This window comes from Poecilia mexicana, unplaced genomic scaffold (genome assembly GCF_051168715.1).
Source record: "Poecilia mexicana isolate PSO_F unplaced genomic scaffold, ASM5116871v1 scaffold_18, whole genome shotgun sequence".
NCBI lineage: Eukaryota > Metazoa > Chordata > Actinopteri > Cyprinodontiformes > Poeciliidae > Poecilia > Poecilia mexicana.
In genome coordinates, this window is record NW_028263387.1 from 14568133 (window position 1) to 14585891 (window position 17759).

Consider the following 17759-nt stretch of genomic DNA (forward strand, 5'->3'; position numbering starts at 1 on the left):
AATAGTATTATAATAAACAGAACTGTTCCAGTCCTGCGTTTCATATCCAACAGTACCCGTTTGGAACTTTGTTCCCAAATGCCCAGTTTTATTTCACGTGCTTTTGGAGGTTTTAAATGAAAGGCATGCTTAAAGTTGTAGATCAGTGAGAATGTTTCGTAAATTTGGCTGTAATCTCTGTGCTAAAAGCGAGATAAAAACTGTGCTCTTAAAACACCATAAGCAAAGTGGAAACAAAACTTGAGTCACTGGATAACGCCGCACAGCTGTATTGTACTTTCAATCCCAGAGTGTGGTTAATACCTGCTCACTCATCCATTCTGCTACACCATGAAATCACTCCAAAGACATTTATGTTTTCATGTGAACTTTCTTCTTTTAAGCTTTCAGCATGATAACATTTCTCGAGCCAAGATTCCTTAATGGGTCTGGACCTTAAGCTGACATTTGATTACTCTGCAACTGACAGACTCCCTCCTGGGTCCTTTGTTAAGTTTGCAACCGCAGGAGGGGGAAAAAAGGAGAAAATGCACACCAGGGTGCTGTGCACAGTCTGACACAGAAACAATAGACCTCCTCGCCCACCTACTTCTCCCAAATCGTATCAACAACAAGACATTTGGAGATGTGTCTGGCAGTGAAAGTCCTTTCCAGAGCCAAGCACATATGAGACAGCTTCCACAGGTTCTTAATGCACTAACTGCATGGTTTTGGGCAAGTCAAACTGAGTGGGAGTGTATTTTGTGATCAACTCAGTGTTGCCCATTGGCATCAGTTTTCAAAACACAAAACAAAAATTCTTGGATCCCTGTTTTAGAAGATAAGGACTAATAAAATGCAATTGTTGAACCTCCCCAGGACTTTCCACTCACCAGATGTTCCCATTCTACCAGGCTGAGAACTGAGAACTTTTACCCTTTGTGAGTTTTTCTATTATAAAAGTTTCTCCTGAAAAAACGCAACCATTCTTTCTACCAGGCAAAATGTTTAACCCTAAATCCATTCAACGCAGAAGTAACCTTCCAACGTAGAGAGCCGTAGTTTGGAGATATTCAATAACTTCCCACAAATAAAGACAAAAGAATAGTTTTTAAAATCCAAATCATGTACTCAAAAACAACTACACATAAAAGCAATAACATAAAATTATACTGCAGTCTTTACAGTAGATTAAGAAACAAACCAGCTCATACTGTTAAACTAGTGAAAATAAACAATTTCAAGACAGACTTTAAACAGCCTGAACATTTTACCATGAGTGTAAAATAATGTGTGCTTTTAATCTCTTAAGTCAAAATACAAAATATTGCTGCAACAAATAAGTTGATGTAACAGAAATATTTAATTTTTTTTTATTGTTACTGTGCTGATGAGCAAAGTCTACAAATGCATATCAAGTGAATAATCAAAGCACAAAGTCCTCAAGATACTTTAACTGCAGCCTTCGTCAGGCAGCAGATCACCGATCCAGCTACAAAGAAATACGGATGTTTGCTTAAACGGTCATTACCCAAATTACAAACCTGAACTGAAGGCATAGATGAAGTCAAAAATGCTTCCCCTTCGATAATGGATTACTCCCACTTATTATTATAGAATGTAATCTAGGATCACAGGACGCATCACCACAGCAACCAACATTGCCGTCACCTACTAGTACAGGGAAAAACCCTGTCTACCCTGCAGGTACACCCCTGGGACATGTTCCTAGTCACCTTCTTTACATCTTTAAGGGTTTTCATAACAGATTATTTGCTCCATTTAAGCTGGACCAGGGTTTGCTTCCTCAGATAGTGCACTCCACTTTATGCGTAAAGTCTAATCTAAATTCAATTTAAAAAATACTTATCTCAAAGAACTTCATTGTTGTAACTCGTATCATCCAAGTATCTGTGAGCAAGACGGATCTCTGGTAGCAGGGAGTCTAGCAGCAAATTTGAAGAGGCCTGACTGAAGACTGTTGCTGAACGACAATCTCATGACAGTCATGATGTGCCAACAGCTTAATTTCAGTGCAGTAGAAACATCACCAGCATGTCCAGGATAATACCAGTGAATTGACAGGAAAGTGGGTAAAGAGAGAAGGGGGAAGACATGCAGCAAAGGTCACCAGGCCCGGAATCGAATCTGTGACAGCCGCGTCGAGGACCAAGGCACCCCCACACGTGAGCTGTGCCCAAACCCTGGGCTACCACAGCACCCCAGGAAGCACTCCTCTTTCAATCGTTGTCTGGTAATATAGGCTGAAAGCAGCACAGACAGGCCGAGTCAGGAATATGCTCCTGACTCGGAAAATTGTCTCTGCAATTGTCTCCATAGAAGGAAAAGAGAAGGGAGGAGAAAAAAAAAGTAAATTAAATTTGGGATTTATAAAACATATACATATAATTTTTAACCCACATAGCCTAGCCCTAGTGTGAAATTAAAAAAAAATCCTTCCAATTGAACATTCAGAACAAAATTGAACAACGTCCAAACGTCAAACAAATCAGAACTACGACGAAAACAGTAAGTCCAACATTCTGCCACGGTGAAAGGGAGGAAGTGAAATCTCTTGAATATGATTTATGGGCATGAATGCAATTGGAAAACTTAAATCCTTGTTTCACGGCAGCATGTTGTAGTTTGTTCATCTACATCTTGCTCCTGCTGCTACATTCTTCTCATACAGAGAGCAGCGCAGGCTGATTTAAATAAATATTTACAGTATAAAAACCAGCAGTCTCAACCCTTCAACTACCTACTTGCCTTATTAGATCTAGTTACTAATTGTAATCAGCAAGGTGTGATGAAAATGGTACATCACTATGAAATACCTTGAGACCAAATTGAAATTAGGGAAAGTTGTAACACCCTAATAAACTAGAAATAACCCCACCTATGCAAGAATGGAGGCAGAAAAAAAAAACAAAAAAAACAGCTTCTATCAGCAACAAACTCAAAACCCTCCAGAGAGGACAAACTCATAACTGCAGCTACTTCAACAAAAAACTCTTCCATCGTGTTTTCCGTTAAGACATAATATACCTTCAGTTTGTTTTATGTTACACAAATGTAAAATAATCAATTATTTTAAAATCTGTACCAGTTTCAGCCCGATATGTTTTTCTACAGTTTTAAAACACATTGCCAAGCTGACCGACTCACAGGGTTGCTCCTTATGTGGCACCTGGACCAACTTAGATGGTCCGATTCAAAATCTCTAAATTAAGTTTCTCAAATTAGGTCTAGACTATGTTACACCAAGTACAGATTTTGGAAAATACTCTAGAGGGGTTGAGATGTTCTGATTTTATGTACATGATGAAAATTCTAAATTATAGGTAATTTGATTCTTTAGCAAGAACTAAGGTAGAACAGAGTTTATATATAAGCCAATGAGGGAATGATTATTATCTGAGGGTATTGTCAGAGGCTCTTTCCCAAATACAGCCAACTGAAGAGATGTGGACATTTGATTTAAAATACAAAAAGGCTCTATTTTCATAAATTTCCATTATCCCCAATTATCCTCTTGAAACTAATGAGGAATAAAGTCCAGAAACTAAAGCAGGCGACTTGTACTACATAGCACAGACAAAAATAAAATCATAATTTAAGGTTTTTAAGGCCACCTGGTAATTTTGCACTCCGATTTATTATTGGTTCATTCCAGTACAAATGCAGTATATGGAACTTTTTTCTTTTTTCTTCCCAACAGGCTTCAATTGGCTGAGCTGCTTCTCCTTCCCAGTACTTTCTTTTGTGATATTGACCTGCACTAACCTTCCTCCAATTACATAAAAACTAAGTGCATAATATTTACAAGTGTGTATTGAAGCTGGAGTTACCAACACTGAACTGCTTATCCACAGTACATTTGTGATGCTGTCAAAGTATTGGAACAAAATTGACACTTAACCCATAAGAGCTTTAACTTAGATTTTGTTTAATTTTATTTTACTTTGTATGAAGTTGTGCTAAAATTGCAGAAAGTCCAAGTTCTGGCATCTTAATAAAAATGAAGGAAAAAAAAAATATATATATATACATTCAACTTATGTTACAATTAAAAAGCTTACCTCAGATGCTATTAAACAGGAAACTAATGTTAATGTATCAAGTTGCTTTAAGCAGCTCATTCATACTTTATTTCATTCCTGTTATCAAGTTCATGAACTTAATTTCACCTTGCAAGGCTGGATTCAATATAGCCAAAAGAAATGCATCAAGCCTTTCAAATGAGCAAGTAAAATGACACTTTCACTTAAACCTGCAGGGCATATTGTAATGTAGACGTTAAGCCTTTACTGAACCAATTTGTTTCGGGAAATAAACACCCTTAGCATCTTTTTATAACCAAGAGGCATTAAAACAAACCATTTACAAATTTTTAGCTGTTGTTAAAGTAAAGAGGAGACTTGCTAAGAATCTTTCAAACACCCAGATTTGAGTAAAATGTTACCGTTACCCACAGTAGGAGAAAAAAAATGTACAAAATGACTGAGCCGTTTCTGCAGCAGCAGCCAAAGCATAAACATTTAAAGAAAAGAGGAAAAGAGGAAGTAATCATCTCTGGTGATTACTAAACATGTGATGTAGCACCCATACACAGATGTAGGCTGGCTTAAAGCCGGGCCAAGGGAGAGACAAAAGCAACAGTCTGGAAGGGATAGAGGATTTTTAAGTAGAGCTAAAATCAGAGGACCAATCCAGAGAAATTTCACTTTGAGGCTTTGAATAATATGAAGCTGCTAATTATTCCCAAATCAATTCAAGTCTTGAAGTAAAAAAAGGGAATTTTTAAAAAATGGTATGTGTTGGTAAACATATAGTGTTGGGTTAGAGACTGGCCATAAATCCTAAATTACAACACATTCAACTTGCATTTAACAGCAACAGAAATTCCTGCACCAAAATCTTTGAGGGTGGCCTAGCAGCAAATATCCAGCAAAGGCCAATGAGGATTGTTTGTGTTGCACGATACCACCTGTTTATACCTTTTAAATTTAAAATATAAATCCAACAAGTCAAGTGTTTCCTAGGGTGAAAAAAAATTACTTTGATGCCAGTGCAAGTCTAGCTCAACGTTAACATCCAGGCTACTTAGACAACGTGTGTAAGCAACTTACAAATGAAAGTGTAATTCAACAAATTACAGAGGTCAAGTCAAGTTCAATGTACAAAGAAAAATAAAGTACAGAAAAAACTAAAAGCATAAACATATCTTCCAAAAAAGTTTTGACAAGCACAAGATATTCCAGGTATAAATTATTTCAGGAACTCCAACAATCTAGGCGATGATTTACCACAAGAAAAGAAAACTAGCGAACCTTAAGAGACATATTTTGCCATTTAGAAGATTTTTTTTGGTCAGAACCTCTTGAGCACCAACTTCTGGATCTGCACAAGCAGCCAGACGGACAAAACTTCAGCTCTATGACGAACACAATAGCAAACAGTATACTCCAAAAGTTGTTTTGGCGTATACTCATACTTTATATACTCCATGTATGAAAAATATGTATGAAAATGTAAGATTAAACTGATCAATATTTCAAAAGCAGAATAAATGGATGCTTTTTTTTATCTTTTAAATAAACAGTGAATTAATTACTACACACTTGGAAATTCTGTTTGACCTTTAAAAGATTGCCACACTTATTGTGTGTAATTAATTACACACAATTAATTGTGATACCCTTACAGACCAATTGTTAACACAAAATGAAAAACAGCAGACACTTCCAAAAGGCAGGTCTGCTTGAACATTTGATATAATTCTGAGAGGAAGGTCATGCTAACCTTGACCAAAAACAACCAGCAGGTAAAACACAGCAGCCTCAGCGATCAGCCTGCTCATATCAATGTCACCCTGAGTTTTGTCAGGTGTTAAAAGCAAATTTAATCAATTCAAAACTGACATCACTTGCGATTTTTATAAAATTTGAAAACTAGATTAAAACAAATTTGATAAAAAATAAATGCAATAGTCTGTAGCTCAAGTAGAAAATATTCCTACTGCAAGCAAAATATAAGATCCAGTAAGATTAAAGGGGACCCATTATGCTTCCTTGAACAGGTTAGGATAAGTTCAAGGAAGCATTGTAATGAATTGTGCTCATTACAATTCTTGCACAAAATCATTACTGGATAATAAGAGTTCAGTTTCCAGTTCAGTCCAGAACAAAATAGGTTAGTTCTGCCTATTTTGAGCTCTTTTCAAAACAAGCTGTCTTAGGGCCTCTTGTCACTTTAAATCCAAATAAGCTGCTGCTGGCCACGCCACACAACTCAACTTTTACACTCACTTGAAAACGGCTGCAAACCGATGTGTCCTATTATATAACTGTACATCTTTGACCCTGAATCAGAACCAAAATCAGAAGTAGTTAAGCCTTTCTCACAACTAACAAGAATGCAGCAGCAGTTTCTGGATGAGAAGTCCACTACTAAACATCTTTTCCAGCAGTCATTCTGCAATACATACACAGTAGTAAAACCGGATGACCAAACATGCTCAAGGTGAGTGGATGGTCTCAGCTGGAGTTGCTAGGCAATGTCATAGTGGTGGTCAATTGTGACTCAATAGAGAGTTTTGAAGAACTCCTTTTCCAGACACTAAAGATTTTCTTTAGTGCTTTAGCCGTTTTAATACAGAGATCTAAATAGAAGTAAAAGACGTGAAAAATTTAAATTTTGCATAATTGATCCTCTTTAAATGTCCCAAATGCATATAAACATACAGTAAAGCTCCCCAGCAGAAATAATAAAACAAGCCAGCACTAGAAAACAGACTTTACCTGTTATTTTGTCTCGAACCAGTTTGCAGGATTCGATTTCTCCAATACTTCCAAACAAACTCTTCAGCTCCTCCTGGGTCATGTTCTGAGGCAGATAGTTGACTATCAAGTTAGTTTTACTGTCCTCTATGCTCCCCGACTCTACTGGCGAGGAGCAGTTGTTTGAGATTGTTGAGGGACCATTGCTCGTGTTGTTGCATGTTGGCCCATTGGACAGCTGTGTTTCCATGGTTGCAATTACCTGCTAAAGAGAGAAGGAAAATTATGTAAATAATACTATCATTGATATTGGTAATAAAATAACTAAACAGCAGTTAAGAAAGGAAGCTCTTCACACGTCAAGATATTGATTTGTTGAAGTAAAACAAATATTGGCTGATTGGTATTGACCAAATTTACATGTCGGAATGACTTTCATGCATTATATTTTAAAAAGAAGGTGCGACATTCAGTACAGAACAATTGCATAGTTTAAAAAAAAAAAAGGATCTTGACAATTTCATAAGAACGAGAGATTTGATGTTACTGGTTAAAAAAACCAAAACTTTTCAAGGCCCTTATGACACATAATATATAAAAAATTAAATGTTACAACAAAAAAGAGAAAAATATGACTATTCAGCACAATTAAAAAATATATAGCCACAAGCAACATTGAATTACTACTAGCGGACAAAAAGCCCTTGCGTGAACAGTGAGACAGGCAGCAACATGTATGAAGAGTCATCCTTTATTAACAAATTCACCATGTGCAGAAAGTTGATCTGCATAGACATGCCAAAAAAAAAAAATTTCTCCTTAGACATCAAACATAGAAATATAATTTGAAAAGAGTGGGAAACAGGTTGAGACCATACCAATTCAAAACATTGACCATTAAGAAAGTTTCAGCCCCAACAATGAGCAATTTCCCCCCAAATTTAAGCAGAAGTACTTTGGTTTGAACATCAGAATACAACAATGCCAATATCATTGGTATGGCCTGAGCAAAAATGACCTTCTGGCCAAATGATTTCAAGATGTGAAAAATGGCCACAGACCCCAGTCCAAGGCTCAGGCGCCCACGAACCACTTCTAAGCAGAGAAGCCACATCGCACAGTCTGACTGCCATGTTAGTTTGGAGTTGTCGTCTGAAAATGTGGACACAAAAAGTACGTCACGTTAGAGAAACAAGGGTAAAAGAAAAAAAACAATTATTGTAGGGAGGTTGATTGAGAAGGCCATTTTTATTACAAGAGGTCCATGCACATTCACTTCAATAAGGAAAAAAAAAACAAGATGTTTAAGTCAGTCAGAAGTTATGCAAGACCTGCCTTAAAACGTCAAAAGCTTTGATCTAAGAAAAATCTGATCTCAACAGCATGGACAAAAGACAAGTGATCAGCTTTCTACAAAAAGCACACTGAAGCAGATGAAAAAAAAAAAAAACAATCTAATAGAGATGTGACAAACATTTCAACATCTGTACATTTTATCAATATATACCTCTAATTTGCAGACAGAACACAACTGAATAACCACTGGTAAAACAGCAACAATCGTGAGGAAACCTGAGTACCAATCACCAATTAAGGCAATGCCATTTTAAATTTATGGTCTGAAAGCTAAGAACATGTCTTACAGATGACTGCATGCTCTACTGAAGTAGATAACCTGAATAACCTCTTAATTCTTATTTTAGCTTCTTGACAAAAAGGTACAAAAAGCTGCTCAAGTGGAAACCAATAAGCTTGGTGAGCTTTTAGGCTGCCTTAAGTTTATGCATCAGAAAATGTGATGTAATAAGTAATCATATCAGCAGAAGGAATAACGGTTGCTTTTCTGTTTTAAATAAAAGCTACTAAAGGTTTCTCCCAGTGTATTATAAGCATGCCGGACTGCCAGGCTTTACTTAAAGGTGCTCTTGCAGAGCAGGTTCGCCTGCAGCAGTATTTATATGATCCTTCTATGGCTACTGCCTTTTCAGAGTACTCTACCCATGTACACAGCAAGTATAACAGGCTAAACGCTTGCTCAGCTCACGCTCAACACAAGCCTCAAAGCGCATCTATGAAGGCTAAATGCTCTTAGAGGTTTCTGTTGAGTGAACAGTGAGACTGATGCAAGCGGATTCATCTTTGTAAAGAAAGAATAATGTGTGGCATTACATTTCTGCCATGCTTGTCTAGTAAGTGGTCAGGCATGTACTTTGCTACGCCTGCGCTTTCAACTACATAAAGCTAATGTACATAAACCACACTACCAGTCAGGCAGGTATCTCATCCAAATACTGCCGTTCGCTTGAATAAAGAACCAATCACAACCAGCAAACCAGAACCTGACCGGACAGAAAGATTTAGAAAATCACAAGAAAACTTCAAACACTTGAATTTTGTACCTTATAATATTTAGTTAAGCATATAAGCATGCTTACTCATTGTTATTAGGTTACATTTCTTTTACTTTTAAATGTGACTGCCATTACATCACTTGTTGCAAGATCCACAATCTGATTACTAATTGGTATTTATTTTACCAGCAATTTTGTGCATTTGCCTTAAATGGTTGGTGTTTAATAGTTGTAAAAAACTTCCAATACCACATAATTACCTAGTCCTAGTTTCAAGTCTCCTGTCAATTTTTCACATTTTCTAACAAAATGCAGAGGGCCACTGGTGGACTTGCCCTCCCCTGCCACTGCATTTAAGTTTTCTGGGGGAAATCCTGCAATGATGTACATTTGAATTAAAAATGTTGTGCAATACTGCAAAACATTAGGTGTACTCAAAGCTCTTGTACAGTAAACTCATGTGCCAAAGTAACATCATCTCATTGAATTGTCAAAAAGTCAAAAACATCTGTTGCTAGAATACCAGCAAATCAGCCATGAAATAATCTTTGTGAGCCTCAAAATAATTGTAATTTAACTGCCATGCAACATGCGGATGTAGGATTTTCTCCTGCCCCCACCACCACATTTACCACAGAAAGCGCCAATTAAACAGTAAGGGGCCATAAAAATAAATTTCTAAAACCGAGTAAAATAAGAACCGTTTTGGAGCCAAGACAGTATTATACTGCATTCGTGAGCTCAGTCTTCAAAGTACCTTTAGAACATTTCTGCCTGTGACTGAACAGCATCCAGCTACAAACAAGCATAACTTCATCTCATGGGAAGCAATTTGCAGAAATCTCTGTATAAATTAAAAGAGGCCAGAAATTAAATGCATCAGAATGTCAGAAACACTGATTACTTCTTGAAGAAATACAAAAGCAGCAACATGTGTGCGCCTCAGTCTTACACAAAATCAACTTCATAAAGAGATTCATGACAATTTAAAAGTAAAATGCATTCAGTGGGATGTTTTGTGCACATTGAGCAGAGCCAAATTTAAAGCTTTTATGGTAGTTGCTTTAAAGTTGTTGTTCTCAGTTCCAGTCCTTTCAGCTTGGAGGTTAGAAGTGATGAAAATGTCACCCGTCATAACTCAAACACCAATTGATTTTCTTTACTCAAGCATAAAAACAGCTTTTGCCAAGTGAACAGGCAAAAACCAATGATCCTAATCAATACTTCTTAAAAGATACCCTGAAAAGTGTATATTAAAAAAAAAAAGTTTGTTTTCATCATTTCAACATTCTGTTTGGATAACATCTAAACTAATAAGTTTGCTTACAATTTTTAAGACTCAGATCCTGCAGCTTAAATACAAACTAATTTCTGTGTTAGAGTTGCAGTATGTAACTTATACATTTTAAAAAAAATTTTATATGCCACTATGTCATAACAGTACAACATGATAGATAAAAATAAAAAATTAAACTCCACCTACTCCCTGTGATATTAGTGCCATCTACAGAAATACACAACTGTCAAACAATCGGAGGCAAGAGGAGGGTCTTAGTGATGTCAATCATCCTCGTGTAAACACTCATTCTTCTCCACTGCTCTCTGCTTTGCTACAGCTTCTCTCCCACAACAGAGAATATCATGAATGTGCAGTCTAGTAAGAATGACCACCAAAGACAGCAGATACAGTTTTCCTTTAATGGTAAGATGTTTCTCTGCCATTAGCATATTGAGCAGTGTGTACAGGAGGGAGACTGACTGTGCCAAGAGAATGAAAAACATTACTCAAGTCTTCACATACCAACCCACATTTGCTTCATCTTTAAAAAATACAAAAAATATATATATATAAAATTCTGAACATAGCTCTGCAATGAAGGTTTTCCATGGAATGTCATACGATAAAGATAAAATTTACTGAAATTTGCAAATTAATAACATGGCTTCACAATGAATTCCATCTGGGGAAATATATTTTTAGGTGACTGGCATTTAAGGATTATACCATTTTAATGTTTGTTCTTAGCATTTTTCAACAAAGCTCTTAGCTGTTATACGAAATATCATTCAAACAGATGTATCCATTGCTCTAGATTCAAAATGTTACATATTAAAGCTCAGCTCAAAGTGTGAAGCCTCGAGTGTGGGAGGCATAAAGCTGAAAACATTTCCTCACGTACATCTGTACTTATCTTAATACAGAGGGAACTTAACATTTTAGTGAAATTTGCAGGCATTTGCAAACATGTGTTATCAAGGCAGTAATTTTAGGGGTGTGATAAGTGATGAGGGTCTTCATCACACATTTATAAATCCAGGCCATAAACTGTGGGAATGCAACTTTCCAGGATTTTTTTTTTGTTTAGTCTTCCAAACAGGAAGGAAATAAGTGGCTAAGTGGCTCAACCACAATGCCACTGCATGCAATACAAAACATTTATTGAAAATATTTGGTAGGATATGTTCCAACAGCCATACATGCAGAGTTGGACAGACTTCTCTTAGTGGCAGAGCAGAAAAGCTCAAATCATGGTAGAACATCAGAAGGTAGTCAAGAAATGTGGTGAATCACTATCTGAACTTTCAGCAACAGTATCTGTTTAAGCAACTTAAAATATTATTTAAGTATGTTTTACATATCTTGCAGCCCCAAGACCTTTCATTACTCAAATACAATAAAGGTACGCTAACAAGTAAGCATTTTCAACATAAAACCTGAATTCTGTTATAAAAAGACTAAAGAAAAAAGCACTTGTTACTTCTACAGAAAATAAAAATGGTGTTCTTTTCAATTGGATCATTGGTATACTTCCTCAGAGTGGCAAACCTTCATACAGGGACAACAGCCTTCAAGTTTCTTAGGAATTAAATCAGAAATCTGGCAAACAACTCAGATCACAGTCCAATAGTGTGGAAGCCAAAATAAAAAAAAAAAACCTAAAACATTTTTTTCCTCCTCAGCAAGGAAATTTAAATCTGTACCATGCCATATACAACATCCTGGCATCTTCTAATTGAGAGTAGTTGCCCAAGTTTTCATTAAAATATATGAAAATACTTCACCAATTACAAACATTTGTGGTATTAGGTATTTTGCACATCAGCTTTTAAGAAATTTGGTGAGTTGAAGCCATCATTTCAAGTTGTGGCATCCAATTTATTTGCCACCAACAGCAGAAATTTCCTTTTGCACGTTTGTCAACATGAAACATGTAGATAGCAATTTCTGCAGCTAGGCAATCTCAGATTAGTTCTGTATGCAGACAAACCAAAATGTCTGCGATTCACACCTACAACATACTTCATTGACTACAAATCTTTGAATAAAAATGCTGCTCATGCTTTATAATTGCATCAACAGGTTTCCAGTTAAAATGTAGTACTGTGGAAAGTTTGAACCAGTCCCTTTCTAGTCTTGCAAATGGATTGCATTTAAAAAAAAAAACACACAGAGCTGTATAATGTGACAAATTTGTCTCATTTGCCATTTAAAAAAAACAAAAAACTGGAATGATTGTGATGATGTCACAATGTTGTGACCAAAGTGTGCTTTGGTTGCGTTTATCTTTAGGTAACAGATGTGAGCTGAATCATTTTGGGATTTAAATCTTCTTCCATGGTACAGCAATCCTCAGGTATATTTCACTTCATCCAAGCAGAGAGGATTGTCTTGAGCATGTGTAAAACTTTTATCTACCATGTTTGAAGTATAGTGCAAAATATGAAAAATGCTAAAGGTCACCACAGATCCTTCAAATAAGTGGATATAAATCTGAGGCACACAAGGCATTGCTACAAGACATCAACAATATCAACTATAAAATCTTAAATGCTTTATAGTCATTTCATTCTATTTAAAGTGATGCTTTATATGCAAGCCATCACTTTTTTCACAGAAGTTGTTAGCATGTGGACAGTGGTTGCAGCAAAAAACAAAACAAAAAAAAACCCACCCAATCTCAGTCTTCCTATGTGTTCAAATACTGATCATACTATCTTGTATGAGACTTTTTAGTCTGCCTTTGCCGTTACCTGGTGTATAAAAACAACCAAAAAAAACTATAATAATCAATGCTTAGCCTGAGGGGGAACAAGGAAACCCTGGTGGTCCACCAGTCTTGCAATACAATGGGTGAAATCCTGACTGCTATATCCCTCCAACAGCTTTTAGTCTGAGCACCAAATGCAGCCAGCAGACTGAAAACTGTTTTAAAGAGCAATACACATTGCAATATAGGTCTGCAGAGTCAGATCATGAATGGCAAACAAACCAAACCATTCCAAGACCAAAACATTCAACTAAATATTCAATTGCTTTAAACATTTTTAAAGGTTGGACACATCCAAGATGCAGCAGTCGATTGTTGATCACAAATCGCGGCATTCTTAAGCGTTTCAAAATAAGTGTATTTATGTACATTTTACTAATAAATTAATGATTCTTCATTTTACCATGCTTATTAAAAAACAAAATTTTATACCATTTAAAAGCTAGTTTATGAAGCCAAATTAAAATATGCATGGGCAAGAGCAAAATAATTTTATCCGTTTTCAGAGAACGCCTAATCTCTCAAGATCTGATATGGTGATACTAACTTCCAAATATGACTGATTTCAGACAAAGTTCCATTAGACTTTGAGCTAGACAGTAAATCAATAATATATATTGTGATCAGAGGCCGTACCAGACTTTTGTGTTCTCCGTCATCTTGGCTGATGGACGGTATTAAAAAATAAAAATAAAAAAAAAATTTGTTCATGTACCATTTTTACCCGTCAAATTATAATCATATCGGCTATTTAGCCACATTTTTATGCGGTTTAGTCAATATTCACCTCGTTTAACCGAAACCATATCACATCACACATAAGCAGATGACCGCATCTAACTTTTTCTCCGTAGTGACAAAAATTACTGTGGTTCCAATATAATAAATGAAATTAAACGACTCCACTTTAAGGTCACTTCACCTGCTGGGATCTGAATGCACAGCCTCACAAATTCCTTCTGGTCGCATCTCCAGAGAAATCTGCACTACTTCAGTCAGTTGGATCTGTCTGATCCAAACTGATCAATTGAATTCTGCAAGTTTTTTACCCTGTGCGCAGTCTGGGCGTGCGCTTTTAGAATCTTTTTGTGTGGTTTCACTTCCCCGAAATGGACAAATGTTACGTCTGCTGTGCTCTTCCAGAACCCCGCTCTCCTTCTGGGTGTGGGAGGGTAATGTGAACAAAAAAGGCTCCTTTTAATGAAACCGCAGGATGAGTTGAGCTTAATTCTTTGCAGTGGTGGAGCCTGCATTGGTTCTGCAGTAGCGCACTCCACGTGTTAGTCTACTTAATTTCTGCACCTTTATTTCCTCAAGATAAACTGTCAGCTCCTCTGTTTAGACTATAAATGGATTAACAACATTGCATTCTCTTTATTTTTTTCTGTTTTGTATGCACTGGAGACTGAAATTAAACGTGCCATTTCAACCAAAGGTTTGAAATGCGCTTCTGAACCAGACGTGCTCCAAAACGTCCGGTCCATAACTCGTGAACACACCATCAGCTCCCGGTCTGAAAGATGCGTTTAGTTCAATGTTCATTAGGTGATATTCAGAAAGGATTTTTTTTTTAATTGATTGATTTTAGTTGCCTCTGCAATAAACTCTTTGCGTAAAGTCTATAATGTCTGCGCATGTGCACCATAACCTGTCAAAATGACCGACAGGCTTCAAATTTTTCAGTCGTTAAAAAAAAAAAATAAAATAAAAGCGGTCAAATATAGAAAATATTCGGTGAATGCGACCTCCGATTGTGATACACGTGATAAAAATCAATAGATATTACATATTATAGAATATATTTGCTGAACTTCAACCCAGAACTACACAGCACCCTGGGAAATATAGGCAGAGGTTTTAGCCACTCAACATCTCAGTCAGCTAAGCAAAGTGGGCAGCATCAACTAACTCACTCAGTCACTTCGGTTACCTAACAACAACCTGTTGGGTAACTTGCACAGCAGCAATTTAAGGTTTCTCTAACATCATAGCCTCATAAGTGCTTAAGAAAAAAAAAGATTTAAAAAAGGCCATGGCATGAAACCTGGACAAAAGAGAAAAGGTCAAGCTAGCTTGGCAGAATTTCAGAATTTTAAAACAATTATTGCCATTGGCTGATCTTGTGCCAAGTTTTTCAAGCCATGCCATCCAACCCCAAGGTCTACAATTGAGAGGTTTTCAGCCACTAAGAAGCATCTGATTTGGCAACTTTAAAAACAGCCATACATGGTCATTTTATGAGACCTTGTGTCATCTAAAGTATCTATAGTTTACAAAAAGTTTCTTGAAGAAGAAACATAACTCAGAGACAGATAACTCAGAGTTACGTTAATATAAGCTAATCAGGCTCCCATTACACCTTCAAAGAGAAGAAAAGGGACAAAGCAATAACAGTGTAATTTATAAGCATTGTATCATCGACCAAAGATCATCTGTTCTTGTTGAGGTCTTTTACTATTCTTCATAAGCATTTTAACTCAACATCTCAACCTGCAAACTTTCTGGTGACTTCACTGACTGTTCATAACAGCAAGACTGTATCTGGGTGAAGCTGCATAAGTATAACTGCTTATTTGATGTAGAGAAAACTGGAAATGTTGACAATTGGAGACAGAAATTGATTACAAAGAATCATGCCAATTTACAGAAAAATCTAATGTCCACACTATAGTATTCATTGTTCTGAATGTAGGCTTCATAGACTGCACAACCGACAATGCATTACACAACAGCATGAGTCATGATTTACACGCATGTCCTTAAACCAAGGTCAGAACCCAGAGAACAACTACAGCACAAACAGAAAGAGTAATAATGCAGACTGCTTTAACCCTAATGGCTTTAACTACACAAGATTTACTTAAGGAGAAGATGAACCTCGGAAAAGCACCGAGAATCATTTAGCCTGACAACATGGAGGCCATCCATTATTCAGTGCGATTTATTTTTCTGTAGGAAGAGGAATACATTTACCACATTATCCACCACTAATCTCAGACATTACCACAATCTACCCACAATACGACTCCCAACAAATTTGATTAAAGAGATTAATTACGAAAAGTAAATGTTGAAGTTGGATAGTAGAACAATGTTCTGTCTTTAACTATTGTCTCCAAGTGTAGTTTCATTTCTGAATTACTGGTACTCAACACTCCATTCTCACAGATGTAGAATGGAGCTGTAAGAAGTAGAGATGTGCCGATCAGGTTTTTTCCTGCCGATACCGATCACCCATGAGGGGCGATCACTGATACCGATCACATAATTTTTTATTTCTAATCATAAACAGTACCGGTTACATTATGTGGAAAAAGGAACCATGAATTCACCTTAATTTAGACAAAAACTTTTTAATCACTTTTTCCAAGAAGAAAACTAAACAAAACAGGCATTGTGCAAATTGTACTGCTATTAATACTACCTTTAACAGACTGATAACATATGAAGGCTCTGAAGAGGCTAAATAACCCAAAGAGCCAAAATAAAACCTCTCACTATTGCCCAAAAAATTAAAGTATAAAACATTCAAAGGCAAATGCAGGTTCCATTACAATAAACAATCCAGAGTTACTGAATGAAAACTTCCTGATAGCATGAGGCTAGCTGATTACTGCTAGTTCCGATTGGCTGTTTCTGACTGAGTAATTATGCAGAACAGGGAGAAGATCGATTATTTTTTCAGATTGTCTCATGTTAGGACAACTAAAGTTTTAATACGCATGTAAAATTTATTTTTTTAAGTTAGATGCTGCAGCTTTAAGCAGGTTCGGTGTGAGAGTCACTACCAGGTGGAGCAGAAGCGGCACTCCGTCTGTGAAATATTACTACCTGTAGCGTAGCAGCGGTTCAACAGCGAGAGCAGAACCAGCGTCTTACATCGCAGCTCGAAGACTTAAATAATTTTGCGGGTTATTTGTTTAGCTTTCTGACCGTCATGCTAATCCGGGTGAGTGTTTGTAGCTGTGCGCTGCTTTACCTGCTATCTGATCCTCCATATGTCTTTTTTACTGCAGTGAGCCTCGATGTAGCCAAACTCCGTCAATTATGGCATTGTTTTTATGCCATATTAGATTTGTCGTGTTGATGCATGTTGACGTGCTTCAATTTTCCGCCGCAACATGCAAACTTCCCCATTCACTCAGTGCGATATAGTTCCACATCGCTTAGGATTTGTTGCTGCGTGTTTGCACAGTGTGAAGGAAAAAGGAGACCAGCGGCACAGGCAGGCTGGGAAATGAGATGCAGGTGATGATCGGTTTGTGTGATCAGCAACAAGAGACCGTGATCGCGATCACCGATCATACACTTTTTCACGGAAATCGGCCGATTATGATCGGTGGCTGATCGATCGGCACACCTCTAGTAAGAAGGTATAGTGAAAGATTACAATCTAGCAGAGAACTTACCCTCATTATGCAAGGTCCGAGTTGGACATCAGGCTAAAGCTCAAAAATTCTACCTCAGCATTGATCTCAAATTTTCAACTGGCTTTTATTTTAAATGACAAAGTAGATTAGGCTCATTGGTCGTTATTTTGGATGTTAGTTTTTTACAGGGGCCCACAGGAAACTTTATACCCAGAAGTATAATGCCAA

The 17759-nt window shown here is 36.8% G+C and overlaps 1 protein-coding gene across 3 annotated transcripts in view; it reads right to left on the bottom strand.

Moving 5' to 3' along the window:
* The window catches only part of elavl2 (ELAV like RNA binding protein 2), a 41022-nt gene that overhangs the window by 13516 nt on the left and 9747 nt on the right, over positions 1–17759 (bottom strand). For 2 of the 3 annotated variants that reach the window (XM_088015542.1, XM_014990561.2), the window contains exons 2-3: positions 7823–7913; positions 6783–7026 (exon numbers count right to left, since the gene is read on the bottom strand). In XM_088015542.1, the coding sequence (XP_087871668.1) occupies positions 6783–7026; positions 7823–7913 (335 nt within the window). The remainder of the gene's footprint in view (positions 1–6782; positions 7027–7822; positions 7914–17759) is intronic. The other variant, XM_088015541.1, reaches the window with a different exon arrangement.